Genomic DNA, 16,841 nt, shown 5'->3' on the forward strand with positions numbered 1-16,841 from the left:
ATCCTTGTCATCAGGAGAGAGCAAAAAAGGAAAAAGATTTAAGATGAAATCCAGTTGTACCTAGGTGTAGGCATTCCAGAATGCAATGCAAGGGTTGGGTAGTCTTAAAGTGGAATATTAGGAGATTTATGCAGAAGAGAATGAGAATAAGGGAGTAGTTATTTGGGAGCAAGCAGGAGAACAGGATTTGAACAGTGGTGACTGGGGTTCATAATCACTGGTATGGGATGAATAGAACCAAATGGAATTATAATAGTTATTGAGGAACCAAGTTCAGGTAGGTTATCATTGTCAACTGGGGTTCAGTCTCTGAAGGAGCTGTCCATAGGCATTAGGCAGCTGATGCAGGCTTCAGGGCCTGGAAGTCAGGGGGTTGGTAGGGCTGCAAAGAAAGAAGAAGGAGTGGAAAGTGTCCAGACAGAGGCAAGGCAAACTCTTTGGAGCTGCAGGTGGCTATTGAAGGTGTTGGCCTGAAAGTCATCTTGCCATCTATCTTCTGGGGATATAAGATGAAGCAAGATGAAGATGGTGTTGGCAGGAAGAGCCAAGTGGTAAAGTATCTATGAAGTTTCATAGTTGCTAGTCTATGACATCAAAAGATTGCAGCTGTTGTCATATTTGCACTGCTTCTGGATTCCCTTTGCCTGTGGGAATGGAGTTATCTCCTTTACTTTCTCTCTCAGAGGTTTTCAAACTTTTTTAGCCTACCAACCCATTTTCAAAAAAAAATTACTCAGTGCCCCCCGGAAATCTACTTTCTTTAACCCTTTAACTGTTTTTTTAAATTTGCATTTCAAAAAATATTAAAAAATTTTTAAATGGTGCATCTTAAATTTAATAATTTATTGTTAATTTGTGGGGGTTTTGCTGCATTGAAATTTTGATAATGCAATATTTCATCATGTAACTGTATATTATAGTACCGTAAACAAGTCATTACATGCACATATTACTGCTGATGCGTGCTGGACTTTCTGACAAGCTGATCTGCCAACACTTGCTTGTTAAGACCTGTTGGTGGATGTGACCAGTGATTGGTTATAACTTGCGTTTTTTGTGTGTTTATTTTGAAAATAATGTAATCACTACAATTCTAATTCTTACACAACATATGAAACATGTACAAATAGTTTTTCAAATTTTTCTCTTCTCTTCTTTCCTTATGCTTCTACTGCTCCTTTATTGTTATTCAATGTCCCCCAACTGCACCTGAGGTTGCTACTGCCCCACACTGTTCCAGTACCCCTCAAAGGGTGGTACCCACTTTGGGAACCTCTGAATCTAAATTGAGTGAAAAAAATTGCTCTTTTCTTTAAAAAAGAAACCATGTCATGTGCAGTTACTTGACATTCTGTAGCAAAGGGAAGTATCAAAGGTAACAGAATGTAGTTGGTGCAGAATGTGCCAGCTTACCTGCTGATTAGAGTATACAATGGTGATTATATTGATCTGATCATCTGTTCCCAATATGCCTTTGGAGTATATGTTCTAAACCATTTCAATGCTGTAGTTGGCTTTTTTAAGGATCTATGAGGAATAGATTGGGGCTGTACTTTAAAATGCATCTGGGGAGGGGGGGAATTGGCATACAGGTATGTTAATAAACCTCCTACAGCTAAAGTCATTAAGCAAATGAGCATTTGAATTTTATACCATCTGGGTTTTCCAAATGTTTCCCTTCTTCCAACCCTGCCCCTCTCTTACCCAGCCTCCCATAGATCTAATTAGGCTGTAATGGAACAATCCAATACAAGAATCATAGTATCTACACTGGTTTGAGATGGGAAAAGACCTACTGCTGCCACTTTAGATTCAGAAATATTCACAAGTTACACAAATCTTCACAGTTAAAAAATAAAATTAACCCCACAACCACAAAATATGCCGCCATGTAATATATAACATTGGAGTTATAAACATTCTGTCACTGCATCAGTTTAAAAGAAATGCTTATAATTGCTGTGTTAAACACAATCAAAGTACCCAGAAATTCTCCCAGTTCTTGTTTCTTCTCCTTTGAATGTCTTGTACTTTTATTTAGAGGAGTAAAAGTCCTTTCTTCCATGATTAGTCTTGTTAGGATAGGCTAGGTTAGCATACACTAAAAATCCTGCTGATTGATATGACTGAAGAATTATTCCTTCTCATTATATTTCTTGTGGTCAAACAAATCATATTTGTTTCCTGTTGTCTTGGATTGAGGTTATTATAATTATCTATTGTTAGTCCTTGTATAGAGCATGTAGAATAAGGTTCAGCTCTGAAGTTAGTGTATTACATTGAATATTACCATTTATAAACTTTCAGGAAATATTGAGAGAGAAACTAGAAATCCAGAATCCTGATTGTATTTCCAGTTCATTTCATTTAAATGTGGGTCTGGTAAATAACTAAAGACAAATAACTCCCTCCTGCTCACCCCAAACCAAAACAAAACCTTCCTAGCTTGTCTTTTTTTTTTTAAATAAATCATAGTTAATTGTTGTAAGAAATAAATACAATATTTTAGATGTATGTATATCAATTGCTTCTTAGAATTATAGTTAGCCTTCATTTATATTTTTACAAGTAAATAGTCTCAAGATAATCTCATTTTACAACTGAAAAATTTGAAGGTTCTGATTTGTCTGCATGTGTCGTTTGTTTGTTTTTTTGTTTGTTTGTTTGTTTGTTTGTTTGTTTTAAAGAAGGAGGGTTTGGGGTAGGCAGGGAGAGTGATTTTTACAAAGACCTAATCATAGAGATAGACTTGGGTCCTGTGTTTCTTAGCCCTAGAAAAGCATTCTCAGGAAATTTACACTGAAACTTACTGTGGTTAACAAGGCTTGATTTGTTGTTCTATTCCTATGGAGATGTCCACGAGCGACAGGGAGGGAGAGTGCTATAGTAAGACTGTCAGACAGTTAACCAGGACCTTTCTGATTTGTTTCTTCTGAGTTCCAGAATACTGTTCTCAGCCTGGCAGGTCCAGAAACTTGATGTTATCAATTTCCCCAGGGGGTGATCAGGCACCAAAGAATTGATTCCTAAAGATCAAATTCATAAGAGACTCATCGACAGTTTTACACATTTGCATGAAGAACTAAAACATCCCCATGTCAGCACAAAATGTACTTGGAAAAGAGAATTAGAACCAGAAAGTTGCTTGGAGAATATGAAATCAGAACAAAAAGAGTAGGGTGTTCTTAAAGGATAGATTCGTCAAGCTGTTAACTGCCAATCCTCCACATTTGAGAGCTGCTTATCAGGCTGCGTTTCCCTTGAATAGTGATGGAGATATACACTAACTTAATTCCTGGCTGAACTGTGGAATTACATTGATTTCCCTGAAAGAGCCAGTCTCTACTCTTGGCCTTTGCTCAATTCATTCTAAAAAATGAGATGACAATAAAGACAAAAGCACACACCCTTTTTTTAAAAATGTCTATCCTGCTGAATGCTAAATCATGGATTTCTCAAACCTGGCTAATTCAAGAATCCACATACTTCCTCTTCTTCCTTGATACCTATACTTTTCTTTGCTCCTGCCTTTTATTTTTGACTGTGATAGTGGGAACATGTAAGAAACTAAAAAATTTTTTCCCCTTTCTTTCTTATTACATCCACTACATATACAGACAGAAGCTTCTTGTTTGTCATGGGAAGGAGAACAGTTCCAAGGAAAATCAGCAATCATGGAGAAGATGCTGGTATGTGCTTTGTGTACAGAATATAAGGGAAGTTGGGGAGGCAATTTTAATATACAGAGCATTGGACTTCAATGAGACAGGTGTTTGAATCATGATTCTATTAACACAATACCCATGTGACTTTGAGTAAATATTAAATGTTACTATAAGAATGATTTCTGAGCATTTGGGAAGGGAAGCCGTGATCAATAAAATCCAGCTTAGATTCCCAAGAACAGATGGCCAATGTAATCGGTTTTTGATAGTGTTATTAGACTGGCAGATCAATTAAATGCTCTAACAATAGTATACTGAGATTTTAATAAAGCATTATGAGAGAGTCTATATATGAGCTTAGTTGATGCAGCTATATGGATTCAAAACTTGTTAAATGAATGAATGGAGTAGCTATTAATGGGTTAATTAATATCTGCTTGAAATGTGGTACTCTAGGGACAGCTAGGTGGCACAGTGGATACATCTCTGGCCTTGGAGTCAGGAGGACTTGAGTTCAAATCTGGCCTCAGACACTTGACACTTACTAGCTGTGTGACCCTGGGCAAGTCACTTAACCTCAATCACCTCACCAAAAAGCGAAAAAAAAATTTATCCTTGATCCTATCAACATTTTATTGATGATATGAATAAAAACCTAGGTGGGATGCTTGTCAAATTTTTATATGAAATAAAGCTAGAAAGCTAGTGTGACATTTACAAAGTCTAAGAGACATAGTTTCTGGGTAATTTAATCACTTTATTAATAAGTCTAGCATGTTTATTAATAAAAAGAGGTCAGCGATACTCTCAAATGCCAGACCCTTATAGTGGTAGGCTTACAGTTTATATACCCTTGGAAGAGTGGGTGTTTCTGAGGGGGGCAATCAACTGGTTAATAATTAATGAGGAAAATAATATTATATTGGGAGGTGGGCTATATTATAATGAGGATGTTGGGGGTATGTGATTCAGATCACTCAAGTCTTGGTCAAAGAGACTTATCAATTTCAGTATCACCTGTCTCACAAATGAGAGAATCCACATTTTCCTACACCTGTCTGAGTAAATGCAATGAGCAGGAATCTTCCCATGAGCCCAAACTTAGAATTTCTTTTACTGTCTGATTAGATCTTGGTTTGGGTAAACCTTTGCCTGAGATTTCCCACACCAGTTGATTTCTGGATGATGAAGTAGAAAAGGGGAAAAACCTTGGTTTCAAAACAATAACTAGTTAATACAAGAGAGAAATAATAATTTCTCTCAGGAGTGAGCACATTAGATGATAGAATCAAGATTTTTAAAAATCTCAGCAAGCTAAAATGATGATCTGCTTCTAATAAGATGAAATTTATGTGTGGATAGATGAACTTGTAAGTCTCCTACTTGAATTTTTAAAAAATCAACTTTATACGTATAGCATAGTAGCTAAACAGTAGTGTCTGAAAAAGGTTTGTGAGTTTTAAGTGAACTACAAATTCAATATGATTCAACAGGGTGATATAGCAGCCAAAAAAATTATTATGATTTTACTCTGTATTGAGAATCATAGTGTCCAGGACCATGGAGGTGACCATATTTGGAGGATTTTGTTCAGTTGTGTGTTCCATGTTTTTGGAAAAACATTGGTCAACTGGAATATATACAGAAGAATGAAGCCAGAGACCATGTCATATAAGAATTGGCTGAAGGAACTGGGAATGTTTAGCTTGAAGAGAAGACTTAAAGTTGGGGGAATCAATAGCTCTTCAAATACTTAAAGATTTGTTGTTGTTCAGTACTTTTAGTCATGTCCAACTCTTTGTGATCCCATTTGGGGTTTTCTTGGCAAAGATATTGGAGTAGTTTGCCATTTCCTTCCCCATACTCAAAGATAGCTATCATATAGAAGAAAGATTAAGCTTGATAAGCTTGACCCCAGGAAAGAGAGCTGGAAATAATGAGTGAAAGTTAACAGAGATGCAGACTTGGTCCTGATGTAAGAAAAACCCTTTCTAACCATTAGAGATATCCAAAAGCAGGACAATCTTATCTTCAGAAGGTAGCAGGGTCTCCCTCTGTAGAGTACTTCGAACTATATTAGGAATGTTATTTTGTCCCTATTCAGGTATGGGTTAAATGACTTCAGAGTTCCTGCCTACTCTGCTTCTGTGTTGTTACTTGTATTTACTGGATTTCCATGTTGTTATCTATAAAATTAGGATTTTAGATTAGACAATCTCCCTTCCAACTCTGAATGCTATGATTGTGTAAATGGAACAGTCTAAATTAAATCTTTTCCCCCCAAGTGCTAAACTCTTACTTTAGTTAAAGACAACGGAAGTAATTTTCATGAACCAGAAAAGAACCAGTATATTTTTAAAGCATTCCAATGTGTGAACTGCTGCATTTTGTTCATGGCCAAGATAGATTTATCTAATAAGTGACACTTTTAAAAATTAGACAAAGAAAGCCTCAATGAAATGTTTAAAATTCGTGTTTTATTTATAGAGAATATTATTGGAAGAGCACTATAATTAGATGAAACAAAAAACATGTTCTTGATAGATTGATATATCACTTTATCAACATCTTCTTGAAGAGACAGAAAGAGTTTTTAGACTGAGTGCCCATACCCAGTTCAATCAGAATACCCCCCCCACCTGCCACATATATATTATATTCAGGTAGTCTTGATTCCTATAGATTTACATTATCAATATATTTGGTTGAGATGAAAGTGTAATCTTCTGAAGGAGAGGAATTGTTCATACCCATGGTATACGCTAGTCATTACAGCATGGGGGTCCATATGTACTATAGGCAATGGATAATTGTTGTTCAGTTATTTTTCAGTCATGTCTGTCTCTTCATGACCCCATTGAGGATTTTCTTGGCAAAGGTACTAGAATAGTTTGCCATTTCCTTCTCCAACTCAATTTACAGATGAGGAAACTGAGGAAACAGGGTTAGTTGACTTTCCCAGGGTGTCCCAGCTAGTAAGTGTCTGAGGCCAGATTTGAACTCAAGAAGATGAGTCTTCCTGACTTTAGGCACAGCACTCTATCCACTGTACTATCTACCTGCCATTGGGTAATGGGTAAACTATGATTTATTTATTCTGGGAATACAGAAAATATCTCCCCTGTACAGTGATGACAATTTTGTCTCCTATTATTTCCATCTCAGTTAAGAGTGGTGTACAGTAATTGCTTTCTTAAGGGGGTTGACCAATATTCAGAGTAACATAGTGTGAGTCACTATCCTACAAAGCCTTTCTGGTCGTTTCCAGCCCACATTCCCTTCTCCAAACTCCTAGACCACTTGTTAGTAGCCCTCATTTGTTTAATTCCTATACTGTTGTTTTACCTTGCTATCCTTCACAAAGTCTTACTTGGATGCTTGGTCAAGGAGAGGAGAAGGCTATGCAGTGGAGCATGAGCTCTAATCATTTCTACCATGCTGGAAGGGCTTTAAGTAAGGTCCCAGAAAGACTGTAATTGTGTCAGGTGAAAAGCCTAGCGAAGCACACAGTGGCACATTACCAGGAGGCTGGCCACACAGTGCTGATTTGTTTGGCTACAGTAATCCGTGAAACAAAGAAAAATACAAAATGGCCCCAAGTCCAGTGCAATACTCTTCCACTTCTACAGATAAGATACTAAGAATCATATTTTTTAATAGACTCTAAGTAGAAACTTAGCTGTTGATACTCTACAAGTGAAATCTTTGTCTAATGACTAAGTGGACATGCTATGAGAGTAACTTTATCGTACCAATCTTGGCATTCTTGCTGTATCTAAATAAATCTAGAAGGAAGGAAATATCAGCTAAATTGAAAGATGGATCAAAAATTCTCCTTGGACAGACAAAAGAAAGAGCTGATGTGATCATCCAAAAGCAATAAGAAACAGTGTTTCTTTGTCATTACATTGGTCACTCTTAATTTCAGTACTTGTGATCATTATTTACAAAGTGACCTACATGAAAATAATTACTTCTTATATGCCTACATTTGTTGCAGAGGATGAAGAGGTGGAAAAATACTACAAAAAATGTAATAAGATCTTCCAAATTAAGCCAACATTTACTGTATTATTCAGTGATTATAGTGTAAAAGTGGGAATGTGAGAACTTATGGTGGACAATGTGATTCAGGAGTAAGGATGAGAAAAGACAAAGATGTATAGACTATTCAGAAGCTTCACACCTATATATTATGAATACTTTTTTCAAGACAAGAAATAGATGACTCATGGATCATGTGATTAACAAAATGGAGTACTAGATAGACATTATGTGCCAAAATTAAAACAACTTCTGCTTTCTCCATAGTCTAGGACACCAGGAAACTAAAACCCTCTCGACTACCACTACTAGCAGCAAGGCTGTGCTAGCCAGCCAACCCACAGGCTTACAACAAAATGTAACCACACACACTAGTCCCTCCTCTTCCTTTCCCGTGCTCTTTAGGTCTAAACTCCAAATTGTAGAAATTTGCTGAGGCTTCAATAGCCAGCACACATGGCAGCATTCTGTCCTGTAAAAGATCTTTGTAGGGGAGTAGAGGGAACAAAGGGAAGGAGGCAGAACACATCTGGGCTTGAAATAGAACTCATCCCGTATCCTGACACAGCTACTCCAGTGTCAGAAGATCTAAACTCTAAATGACAGAAGTCAGTACAGTCTGCAATAATACCAGCCTGCAATGCTCTATATTGCTGGGCCAGAGAACTGTGGAACAGAGTAAATAGGATAGGATACTGAAGGGAAGAGAAGAAAGGAGAAGTACTGGTAGGGGGTTAAGTAGCCCTCTACTAAGCCTGATGGAAAGAGCCTTGCATCCATCAGGGGTCAGTTCTGTCCCCCTCAAAAGTCACTTGGGACAAAGACTTAAACTGAAGTGGGAATTGTTTAGTGTAAAAGGAGGCTGAGAAGCTTTGAGATCTATCCCCTAGGGGAAACCACCATTAGAGGGGAGTCCAAAAGTGAGCAATAGAGGAAAATAAGGGGGGGAAATGGAAAATGCCAAAGATCTCAGGAAGAAATCCTTTATAGAACAAAATACAATAAAAATAGTCATTTGTTCAAGAAACACAAACAAAAGGCACAGATCCAAATGGAGAAAACAATGAAATCTTAAATAATGAGTGAGACAAAGAACAAATCATAGAAATGTGAAAGTAAATGATAATGTGAAACAACCTACTAAAATTTCTGGGATGCAGGTAAAGCCATCCTGGGGGTGGGGGGGAATCGTATCCCTACAATATATTAACAAAATAGAAGAGAAAAAGGATTAATGAACTCAACATGCATTTAAAAAAATTAGAAAACTGACAAGTAAAAAACCAAAAATAAGGACAAAAGAAGAGATATCAAAAATTAGAGTAGAAGTAGACAAAATGGAAACAAAAAAACCTCATAGAAATGTAAACTAAAACTAAAAGTTGGTTATTTGAAAAGACTGATATAAACTGATAAAACTGATATAAGCTATTTGCTAATGTGATTAAAAAGACAAGGATAGAAAATCAAATAAAAAAATAGAAAATAAGCAAGTGAAATCACAAAAGACCTGAGGAAATAAAAAGAATAATCAGAACATATTGTGCACATTTCTATACTAACAAAAATGAGAACAAAAAATAAAGAGAATGCCTTCAAAAATATAAAATATCCAAACTATCAGAATATCATAGAGACATCTTAAATGACCCAACCTCAGAAAAAGAATTGAAACTAGCTTTAAAGGAACTATCAAAGGGAAAAAAACTTCCTAGTCCTGATGGATTCACAGGAGAATCCTATCAAACTTTAAAAGAACAATTAATACCCATACTTTGACAAATATTCTCAAAAATTGAGAAGGAAAGCACCCTACCAGAATCCTTCTTATGGGGGCAGCTAGATGGCGCAGTGTATTGAGCACCAGCCCTGGAGTCAGGAGGACCTCAGTTCAAATCTGACCTCAGACACTTACTAGCTGTGTGACCCTGGGCAAGTCACTTAACCCCAACTGCCTTTAAAAAAAAAAAGAATCTTTCTTATGAGACAAATGTATTATCCTAATACCCAAACCAGAGGATAAAACACAGAAGAAAAACTATAGCCCTATGTCGGGAATAGGGAACCTGCAGCCTCAAGCCCACATGTGGCCCTCTAGATCCTCAAGAGTGGCCCTTTGACTGAATCCAAACTTCACAGAACAAATCCCCTTGGTAAAAGAATTTGTCCTGTAGAATTTGGACTCAGTCAAAAGGCTGCACCCAAAGACTTAGAAGGCCACTTGAAACACACTTGAAAGAGAAAGATTTACACAGTTAAAATAAGGGAATGGTGCAGAAGTATTATGCTTCAGCTAAAGTAAAAAAAAGGAAGGGGTGGCAATCATGCTCTCATACAAAGCAAAAGCAAAACTAGACCTAATGAAAAGAGAAAAACAGGTAAATTATATTTTGCTAAGAGGTACCATAGATAATGAATTAATATCAGTATTAAAAATATACGTATATGGCATAGCATCCAGATTCTTAAAGGAAAAGTTGAATGAGTTATAGGAGGAAATAGTAAAATTATAATAGTAGGGGACCTCAATTACCCCCTCTCAGACCTAGATCAATCTAACCATAAAATAAACAAGAAAGAAGTTAAGGAGATAGTAGAATTTTAGAAAACTTCCATATCTTAGCCCTCTGGAGAATATTGAATGAAAATAGAAAGGAATATACCCATTTCTCAGCTTTGCATGGCATCTTCATAATAATTGGTTATGTTTAAGGCATAAAAACTTTATAAACAAATGCAAACAAGCAAAAATATTAAATACATATTTTTTTCTTACCACAATGCAATAAAAATAATATTCAATAAAAGACCTTTGAGGCATAGATTATATAACTTAATCCTAAAAAATGGTGGTGGAGGTCAAAGAACAAATTATAGAAACAATCAATAATTTCATTAAAGATAATGACAACAGTGAGACAATATATCAGAGTCTTGGGGATGCAGACAAAGCAGCACCTAGAGGAAATTTTATATCTCTAAATATTTACATCAATAAAAGAGAGAAAGAGTAGATCAGTGAATCAGGGATGAATCTTTAAAAATCCCTAGAAAAACAACAAATTAAATAAAATAGAAATCCTAAAAAAGAAGTAATTAACAAAATTGAAATAAAAAATAGTTGAACTAATAAAACTAGAAACTGGTTTTAAAAATAATAAAAATAGATTAGACATTAGCTAATTTAGTTTTTTAAAAGAAAATTAAATTACTGGTATCAAAAGTGAAAAAGGTGAACCAATGAAGATGAAATAGAAGCAATTATTAGGAGCCATTTTGCTGAACAATATGCCAATAAAATTGACAATCTAAATGAAATGGATGAGTATTTACAAAAATAGAAATTGACCAACTGAAATATTTAATAATGTGTTAGAGGGGGAAAAATGAACAAACCGTAAATGAGCTCCCTCAGGAAAAAAAAAACAGCCCCAAGGACCAAATGGATTTACAAGTGAATTCTACCAAACGCTTAAAGAACAATTAATTTAAATATTACTTAAACTGTTTGGGGAAAAAATAGGTAAAGGAGTACTACCAATTTCTTTTTATTGCATAAATATGATTTGGATACTTAAGCCAGGAAGATTCCAAACTGAGAAAAAAAACTAGTGAACAATTTCCCTAATATTGATGCAAAATATTTAAGTAAAATACAGATATTTTTGTACAAAGCCAATACAGCTAAAATTAGAAGAAAAGCAGGAAACTGGGAAAACCCTTTGTAACAGTTTCTTGGATAAAGATCTCATTTCCAAAATATATGGGGACCCGAGTCAAATTTTCAAGAACAGCCATTCTCCAATTATAAATCACCATCATAGTTTTCAGAGGAAGATATCAAAGCTCTCAATAGTAATATGAAAAATGCTCTGAATCACAATAATTAGAGAAATGCAAATTAAAATAACTCTGAGGTACCACCTCACACTCACCAAGTGGACTAAAATGACAAAGAAAAAAAGGAAAATGACAAATGCTGGAGAGGATGTGGGAAAATACATCCAGTATCGCATTGTTGTGAATTAATGCGATCATTCTCTAAATCAATTTCAAATTATTTCCAAAGGACTATTAAACTTTGCACATCCTTGATCCGGCATTATGAGTACAATGCTCCCAAGAGACAAAAGAAAGAGGAAAAGGATCCCTATGTACAAAAATGTTTATAGCAGCCCTTTTTATGGTATCAAAGAATTCTGGAGACTGAGGAAATGCTCATCAATTGGGGAATGGCTGAACAAGTTATGGTATATGAATATAATGGAGTATTATTTTGCTTTAAGAAATGTTGAATAATGAAAGGAAAAAAATGTTGATGAGAATGGTTTCAGAAAAAAACCTGGGAATTGTATGAACTGATGCAAAATGAACCAGGAGAACAGTTTACATAGTAACAGCAATATTATAAAAAGAATCGACTTTGAAAGACTTGGTAACTCTGTCAAACAATGATCTACCACAATTTCAAAAGACTCATGAGGAAACAAACTATCCACCTCAATAAAGAGAACCAACGGATTCAGAATACAAATGGAAGCTTCTTTCTCTCTCTCTCTCTCTCTCTCTCTCTCTCTCTCTCTCTCTCTCTCTCTCTCTCTCTTTCTCTCTCTCTCTCTCCCTCCCCCTTTCTCTCTCTCTCAAAATGCATTAAGTAGGGGCAGCTAGGGGGCACAGTGGATAGAGCTTTGGCCTTGGAGTTAGGAGGATCTGAGTTCAAATGTGACCTCAGACACTTGACTTACTAGCTGTGTAACCCTAGGCAAGTCATTTAACCTCGATTGCCTTGCCAAAAAGCCAAAAAAAAATGCATGAAGTATCTGATACTATGCTATTAAAGCACACAAAAGATATGTATAGATTTAATTTTAAAGAGTTTCTTAAAGAAATAAAGAAAAGGGGCATCTAGGTGGTGCAGTAGATAGAGGTTCAGCCTTGGAGTGAGGAGGACCTGAGTTCAAATCCAGACTCAGATACTTGACATTTGCTGGCTGTGTAACCCTGGGCAAGTCATTTAACACCAATTGCCTCACCAAAAAAAGCCCAAAAAACCAGGAAATAAAGAAAAACTTAAATAGCTGGAAGAATATTATATTCAGGGCTTAAAGCCATGCCAAAATAATTGAAATGGCAATATAACTACTATTAATTTACATGTTTAATGTTATACCAATCAAATTACCATAGAGATATTTTGTAGAACTTGAGAATATAATAACAAAATTCATTTGGAAAAACAAAAGATATAGAACAGCAAGAGAAATGGTGAAAAGAGGTAGGGATAAATGGAGAATGGCACTTTGAGACCTCAAACAATAAAGCAGTGGTCCTCAAAACCATCTTGTATTGATTTTTAAATAGACCAATGGAACAGACTAGGCAAGGGAGAATCAGAAACAGTGGAACACAATAACCCCATTGTTTGATAAAATGGAAAACATAAATTACTTAGGAAAAAACCTCCTTTTTTGATTTAAAATAAAAACTGCTGGGAAAACTGGAAAGCAGTCTGGTTGAAACTAGGCTCAGACTAGTATTTTACAGAATATTCTACAAAACAGTCTAAATGGATATGTGACCTTAATATTAGAGACAAGTGATTTTTAAAGATTAGAAGAGAAGCAGATGATATACTTCTCATAGCTATGGGTAGACAATATATGTTTTTTTCTAAGACAAATATTCTTTTATTTCTGTAAAACTGAATATACAATTATTTTGTTCCCTATGCAACCAACCATTGCTTGTAACTAAAATTTAATGTCACATTAACAGGAAAAAAGGCACTTTAGATGGTAAAAAGACAAAACCCTCATTGTGAAAATCTAATTACAATAATAAACAAAATAATTTATGCAGAGGTTTTTTTTGTTGTTGTTGTTTTTGTTTTTGTTTTTACTCTCCTATAGGGATCATATCATCAAAGCCTTGTCAGTCTTGTCTTGGCTAAAATTCTTCTAATATAGGAATGACTTCTTGATTTGTTTCCTTCTTCCATTCCACAAGCCAGTTTAAAAACAAACCCCTTAGCAGGAGAGGCTGCTATAGTCTGCCTCCAGTTGACCACCTATCTCCTATATATCATCAGTGGTTCTAGTTGCCTTTAGTGTAACAAATTAGCTAAGCAGTAGCTGCCTGGTATCCTGGGAAGGCAACATTATTACCCTGTCTTAGAGGTTGAATGGGCCACCTTTATTTTATAGGCCACCTTTATTTTAGTCAGGGCAATGGGTTCTGAATGGTTGGAGTGTGAGAGAAAGACTACATTAATCCAGGTTTTTCCCTTTTTAAAAACAATTGTGCTTTAGCTGAGTTTTCCTCAGTATCTGCTAATGATTTTATAACCAAACCCCACTCTCATCACTGGTAATGGGCCAGCCAGAAACAGCCTTTGTGAGAGGAGGCAGTCATCTTGTAGACAATATATTCTTAACCAAACAAGGGATATAACTACAAAATATGAAATAGATAAACTTTGATTACATCAAACTGAAAAACTTAGGTACAGACAAAATTTATGTACCTAAGATAAGAAGGGAAGTAGTTGAATGGGGAAAAAAAATCTTTGTTTCAAATTTCTCTAATAATGGTTTGGTGTCCAAGATGTACAAATAATTTATATCCATCTATCTGTCTATCTAATAGGCATTCAACGATGGCTAAGTGCCCAAAGGACATGAACAGTTGTTGAAAGAATTACAAAGTATTCCCAACCACATTAAAGGATGCTCCAAAACACCAATAATAGGGACAAGTAGGTGGTACAGGGTCTAGCGCACCAGCCCTAGAGTCAGAAGGACCTGCATTCAAATCTGGCCTCAGACACTTACTAGCTGGGTGACCATGGGCAAGTCAGTTACCCTCCAAAAACAAACAAATCACTGATCATAAGAGAAATGCAAAAGAAAAACAACCCTGAGATTTTACCTCACACCTTGCAAATTGGCAAAGTTAACTAAAAATGACAGTAGTCAATGCTGGAGGAGTTGTGGGATAAAAAGCACACTGATACATTGTTGGTGAAGTTGTGAAATGGTACAACCATTTTGGAAAGCAATTTTATGTTATGCAAATGAAGTGACAAAAATATCCATACCCTTTAAGCCTGAGATGCCATTACTTGGCTTATACCTAAAGGAAGTTATTGATAAGAAGGAAGTCTCCACATACACCAAAATATTTGTAGCAGCATTTTTGAGGATAATAATGAATTGGAAATAAACTAGATATCCATCAACTGAGGAATGGCTAAATAAATTGCGAATGTAGTGGAATGAATGAATGCAGTGCAATTTTACTGTGCTGTAATAGATGATGAATGTGACAGATACAGAGAGACCTCAAAAAGTCTACATAAACTACATGAGAACGTAAGCAGAGCCAAGAAAACAATATACACAAGACTTCAACAATGTAAATGGAAAGAACAACTACATAAAATCAAAAGTGAATTAACAAAATTATAAAGATCAAGTATGACTCAAATGAAGAGAAATGAACAAATCCTGCTCCTTACCCACCCCCTGTTTCATGGAGGTAGGTGGTCCACTGATGTTGTACATTGCACAGGCTTTCAGACTTTTTCAATGCATTAATAGGTCATGCTGAATTTTTCCTCTTCATTTTCTTTTTCTTTTTTTGTCTTTTAAAAATACTTTGTTATTTGGATAGTTTTCTGAGAAGGGGAGAAAGAAAGACTTCATTATTGATGTGGAAGTCATTCCACAATTAGCTCCCTCTGAAGTTATACCACCAGCTTGATAAGAACAAAGAGCAAAATGGATACAAAACTAAAATAAAAGTGAAAATATGGCACCTTTCCCTCTACCTTATGGCACCTAATCCTGTTCTTCATATTCACCATGACCTGCAGTTCTATCCCTCAGTTCTTGGCCAGGTCATATCCCCTACACTTACTAAGTTTTTTTCCTTTACTTCTTCAGCCCTTCAGCAAATCAGTCCAACTCTATACCACCCTCTACTCTTGTATCTCTTTTCCTCTTGTTCTATCACTGGTCATGTTTTGGATTACTCCCACCATCATTCTCCTCCTCTCCTGTTCACATGCTGCTGAATGAAACTGGGAAAAATCATGAAACTGTACTGATTGGGTCCACTCCACTATAAATTTATGCTACGTAATTTCAACTAGACCTTCACTGTAGCAAGGTAATTCTTTTATATCTCTTTAATTGATTTGCTCTTCTACTTACCATAATGGCTAAAACTTTTCATCCTTCTGCAATTCTCCCATGGCACTCCTCCCCCATCCTTTCAGCTGAGGACCTCACTTTACACTTCACTGAAAAAATGGAGACCATTTGCCAAGAAATCCTCCTTTTTCCCCATCTCACATAACTCTCCTTCCATGATCTCCTCCGCCTCTGGTTTCCAGGAAAGAGGTAGTCTTTCTCCTTTCCAAGGCAAACTCTTCTATGTTTCTCTTTGATCACATTTTGCCATGATTTCTCAATCAAATTAACCTTGCTGTCATCCCCACATTCTCCCTTATTTTCAGTCTCTTCTAGATCCTTCTCTGCTATAAAAAAAAATACAAACCAAAAACAAAAACAAATTCCTATGTCTCAACCACCCTTTAAAAAAAAACCCTTTCTTGATCTAATCACCCTTAGTACCTGTCATACTATATCTTTCTATTTTCAGCTAAACTCCATGAGAAAGCAGTCTATAATAGATGACTCTTTTTCCTTTCTTTTCACTCCTGAACTTTTTGCATCCTAGCTTCCAACCTCAATATCTAATTGAGACTTTTCTTCAAAGTTACCAATGATTTCTTAAAATATGCTTATATGTTTAAAATTTTTTCTCTTATTTGTCATTTATTTTCTCTCCTTCTCACCTTCCCTCCCCATTGGGAAAAAGAAAAGAAAAGCACAACTTTCGTAACATATGCTCATATTCAAGAAAAGTAAATTCTCAAATTGTTCTTGGCCAAAAATACATCTCATTCTGTATCTTGAGTCTCTACCAGGAAGTCAAGGGCATATATCCTCTGGAATCATGGTTGGTCATTGCATCAATCAGAATTCTTAAGTCTTTCAAAATTGTTTGTATTTATGAGGTTGTTGTTATTACATAAATTATTCTCCTGGTTCTATTCATTTAACTTTG

At 35.7% G+C, this 16,841-nt stretch overlaps 1 protein-coding gene across 4 annotated transcripts in view; it reads left to right on the plus strand.

Annotated features, from left to right (window-relative positions):
* Positions 1-16,841, plus strand: part of LOC110208741 (nuclear transport factor 2-like) — a 39,129-nt gene that overhangs the window by 9,657 nt on the left and 12,631 nt on the right. For all 4 annotated transcript variants that reach the window (XM_020986880.2, XM_020986881.2, XM_020986882.2 and 1 more), the window contains exon 3: positions 3,618-3,689. In XM_020986880.2, coding sequence (XP_020842539.1) covers positions 3,618-3,689 — 72 coding nt within the window. The remainder of the gene's footprint in view (positions 1-3,617; positions 3,690-16,841) is intronic.

This window comes from Phascolarctos cinereus, unplaced genomic scaffold (assembly GCF_003287225.1).
Source record: "Phascolarctos cinereus isolate Bilbo 61053 unplaced genomic scaffold, phaCin_HiC Scaffold_4;HRSCAF=312, whole genome shotgun sequence".
In the NCBI taxonomy this organism is placed as follows: domain Eukaryota; kingdom Metazoa; phylum Chordata; class Mammalia; order Diprotodontia; family Phascolarctidae; genus Phascolarctos; species Phascolarctos cinereus.